Source organism: Eimeria necatrix, genomic scaffold (assembly GCF_000499385.1).
Source record: "Eimeria necatrix Houghton genomic scaffold, Enh_scaff115, whole genome shotgun sequence".
Lineage (NCBI taxonomy): Eukaryota > Apicomplexa > Conoidasida > Eucoccidiorida > Eimeriidae > Eimeria > Eimeria necatrix.
Window position 1 is genome coordinate 84,169 of NW_013654861.1, and position 3,969 is coordinate 88,137.

General features: G+C 54.3%; 1 protein-coding gene across 1 annotated transcript in view; it reads left to right on the forward strand.

Annotated features, from left to right (window-relative positions):
• Positions 1-1,922, forward strand: part of ENH_00005530 (RNA polymerase Rpb3/Rpb11 dimerisation domain-containing protein, putative) — a gene marked incomplete at both ends in the record, with an annotated part of 4,963 nt that extends 3,041 nt beyond the window's left edge. Inside the window, 4 exons of the mRNA XM_013584026.1 lie at positions 354-572; positions 917-1,068; positions 1,278-1,556; positions 1,782-1,922. Coding sequence (XP_013439480.1) covers positions 354-572; positions 917-1,068; positions 1,278-1,556; positions 1,782-1,922 — 791 coding nt within the window. The remainder of the gene's footprint in view (positions 1-353; positions 573-916; positions 1,069-1,277; positions 1,557-1,781) is intronic.
• Positions 1,923-3,969: the final 2,047 nt, after the last annotated feature.

A 3,969-nucleotide genomic window follows, 5' to 3' on the forward strand; every position in this document is an offset into this window, starting at 1 on the left:
TTTGAACAAAGAAAATTATATTTGCGAAGTGGCAGCAGCAGCAGCAGTTTGCTTCGACTTGCAGGTCGAGTGGGGCCGCGGGCTCTGGCTCGCGGACCTCAGGGGCACGCCAAACCCTAAACCCTAAACCCTAAACCCTAAACCCTAGTCCCTTGTTTGGGGGCGCGCGGCGGGCGGGGGCGCTGCGCTGGGGTCGCTGCGGGTTCAGGGTTTGCGGTTGGGGGGTAGGGTTTAGGGTTTCGGGGTTGGGGTTTAGGGTTTGGGGGTTGGGGTTTAGGGTTTAGGGTTTGGGGTTTAGGGTTCAGGGTTTGGGGTTTAGGGTTTGGGGTTTAGGGTTTGGGGTTTGTGCGCAGGACTCTACCGGGAAGAGGAAGGGTTTAGTTACCGCCTCTTCAAGCGCAGACCCCTGGCGCCTGCCCCAACCAAACCGCAGCAGCAGCAGCAGCAGCAGCAGCAGCAGCAGCAGCAGCAGCAGCAGCAGCAGCAGGAGGAACCGATTTTTTACCCCACAAGCTGCTACTTCGGGGCTTGCAATAGAATGCGCATTGCAGTCCACAAGCTCATGGGCACGCGCTGGTGTCAGGAGTAAACCCTAAACCCTAAACCCTAAACCCTAAACCCTAAACCCTTACCTCTCTCTGCTCTAGCCAGCGTCTGCCTTCCTTGCTGTCCTTCGGGTTTAGGCTCTCTTCGCCCACAGGCTCTAAGGACTAGGGTTTAGGGTTTAGGGTTTAGGGTTTGGGGTTTAGGCTCGCTATCTCCGTCCAAAAGCTCTGCGGCTCAGGGTCGAGGGTTTAGGGTTTAGGGTTTAGGGTTTAGGGTTTAGGGTTTGCGCAGCCGCATGGAAAGCCCAGACCCGAAGGAGCAGCTGGTAGGGTTTAGGGTTTAGGGTTTAGGGTTTAGGGTTTGCGCGCAGAGGGCTGGGAACAAATTTGCAAACACAAAGAAGCTGAAAGGCAGCAAGAACTCCAAGGGGGGCCCCCCCTTTATACCCTAAACCCTAATGGAGAGTTGCGGCCTGTAAACCCTGAAAGTGGGGCCCCATCTCTCCCCATAGTGCCCCCCCCGGTAAACCCTAAACCCTAAACCCTAAACCCTAAACCCTTAGCCGCAGACCGTGGGCTTCCCGCAAGTTCCAGGCCCGCGCAAACCCTGGAGCTGAGGAAACCCTAAACCCTAAACCCTAAACCCTGGCACGGCGCAGCAGAGGCGAGCTGCAAGCCTTTAGCTTGAGGGCTTAGGGTTTAGGGTTTAGGGTTTAGGGTTTGCTGCTGCAGCCGCCCGAAATTAGCCCAGAAGAATGGTTCAGGCAAGAGCAGCAGCAGCAAATGCAGCAGCAACAGCAGCAGATACAGCAGCACCCGCACCCGCAGCAGCAGCAACAGCAGATACAGCAGCACCCGCAGCAGCAGCAGCAACAGCAGCAGCAGCAGATACAGCAGCACGCGCTGCAGCAGCAGCAGCAGCAGCAGCCAGAAGATGCAGCAGGCAGCCCAGACGACGTGCTTCTAGAGGATTTACCTCTTCCGCGGAGAGCACTTGAGGGCTTGAAGGAAGTAAACCCTAAACCCTAAACCCTAAACCCTAAACCCTAGCTCAAGCACTTTGCTGGGTGCTGCTGCTGTTGCCCTATCTCAGCCTCTGCCGTTGCTGCTGCTGCACCTGCTGCAGTGTTGCTGCTGCTGCTGCTGCTGCTGCAACTCCTGCTGCTGCTGTCGCTCCTGCTGTCCACGCTGCTGCACCTGCTGCTGCTGCTGCTGCTGCTGCTGCTGCTGCTGCAGTGCGGTGTACGTACACTGGGCCAAGTCAGCCTCTACTCACTGCAGCAGCTGCTGCGGATTCCAGGCGTAAGCCTTTCAGCAGCAACTTTGCTGCAGCAGCTGCTGCAGCACCGCTACGACAGGGAGTTGGCCCCGGACTAAACCCTAAACCCTAAACCCTAAACCCTAGCTCGTGATCTAAAGAAGGGCGGAAGCCAAGATGCGAGCGTTGCGTCTTTGGAAAGCAAACCCTAGGCTCAACCTGAGGGTTTAGGGTTTGCGGTTTGCAAAACCCTAAGTGCGAGGGTTTAGGGTTTAGGGTTTGCAGCATCGCGCCGCCTCTTCGCTGTGCCTGAAACCCTAAACCCTAAACCCTAAACCCTAAACTTCTGCTGGCAGAGCGAAGGGTTTAAAACTTTGACAACTAGACAAGAGACAATATCAGAAGCTCTCCCACATGAATTAGATATTAGGGTTTAGGGTTTAGGGTTTAGGGTTTTCTTCTACGGCGATTTGGGGGAGGCGGAGTTTACGGCCAACAGGGCAGTAAGGCCGGGCGAGGCAAATGGCGCACTGCAAACCACAAACCCTAAACCCTAAACCCTAAACCCTAAACCCTTACTCAGCAGCCTCCCTGAATCTCCTCAGCCACCAACTAAGCAAAGCTGCCGCACACACGGGTTAGGGTTTAGGGTTCAGGGTTTAGGGTTTAGGGTTTAGGGTTTAGGGCTTACAGCAGGATTAACGGGTTTGCATATTTGCTGCCCAAAGCCAACCAAAAGAAGATTCACTTCCTCCCAGTGCTTCCTGAACAAACCCTAAACCCTAAACCCTAAACCCTAGCTCGTACAGCTGCGCTGTGTCTCTTCCCGAGACGTGGCTCTAGGGTTTAGGGTTTAGGGTTCAGGTCTAGTTACAGCTTGGAGACCCAGAATATCGCAACTAGGGTTTAGGGTTTCCGGGGGTCTGCTAGGGTTTAGGACTTCTAGGGTTTACGGTTGCTAGGGTTTAGGGTTTAGCATTAAACGTATAGGGCTTGTTGGGTTTAGGGTTTATGGCCGGGGTTTGGAGTTTTTAAGGGTTTAGGGTTTGTGAGGGTTTAAAGTTTGCGAGGGTTCAGGGTTTGCGAGGGTTTAGGGTTTAGGGTTTGCGAGGGTTTAGGGTTTAGGGTTTGAGATTTGGCCCACCTGTTGCTAATGCGGTGTACATGCACATCAACGGCAATGCCGTGGAAAGAATTCCAAGCCTGAAAACCCAAACCTAAACCCTAAGCCCTAATAAACCCTAAACCCTAATTTAGGGTTTGGCTCGGGCAGGCTCGCCCGTGCAGCTGCGCACTGTGGGCCCGCGGGCGCCGCCGCGGCGCAACCAGGGTCCAGGGCCTAGGGTTTGAAAGCTAGGGTTTAGCGCCTAGGGTTTAGGGTTTAGGGTTTAGGGTTTAGGGTTTAGGGTTTGGGGACCGCGTGCATGACGATGTTGGCCATCTTCCTCCCCACTCCGCGGAGCTTCACTAAACCCTCGAGGGTTTGGGGAACTTCTCCTCCATGTTCTCGAATTAGGGTTTGTGCTGCTTCTTTCAAAAAAAGGGTTTTGTTGTTGTGAAACCCCACGCCAAACAACAGCCCCCGCAGCTTCTCTGCGCTCAAACCCTAAACCCTAAACCCTAAACCCTAAACCCTAGGCGCTGAACCCAAAGCCCCCGCAGCTTCTCTGCGCCCAAACCCTAAACCCTAAACCCTAAACCCTGGACGCTAAACCCTAAACCCTCGCCGCGCCGTTCGCCGCGTGCGGGACGAGCGGCCCGCGCACTCCTACGAACACACTCTATTAGGGTTTGGGGTTTAGCGATCTACTAGGGTTTAGGGTTTAGGGTTTAGGGTTTAGTGCCAGTGCGGCGTGCCTCAGCCGCGCAACACAAGCATGAGTTTGTTCATCTTTAGTTTGGCTCGAAAGCATCACAGCCACTAATATTGCAAACCGCTGCACGCAAACCCTAAACCCTAAACCCTAAACCCTAAACCCTAAACCCTAAACCCTAAACCCTCGAGGGTTTAGAAGTCCACTTTCCCTCAGCCGCGCAACACAAGCATGAGTTTGTTCATCTTTAGTTTGGCTCGAAAGCATCACAGCCACTAATATTGCAAACCGCTGCACGCAAACCCTAAACCCTAAACCCTAAACCCTAAACCCTAAACCCTAAACCCTAAAC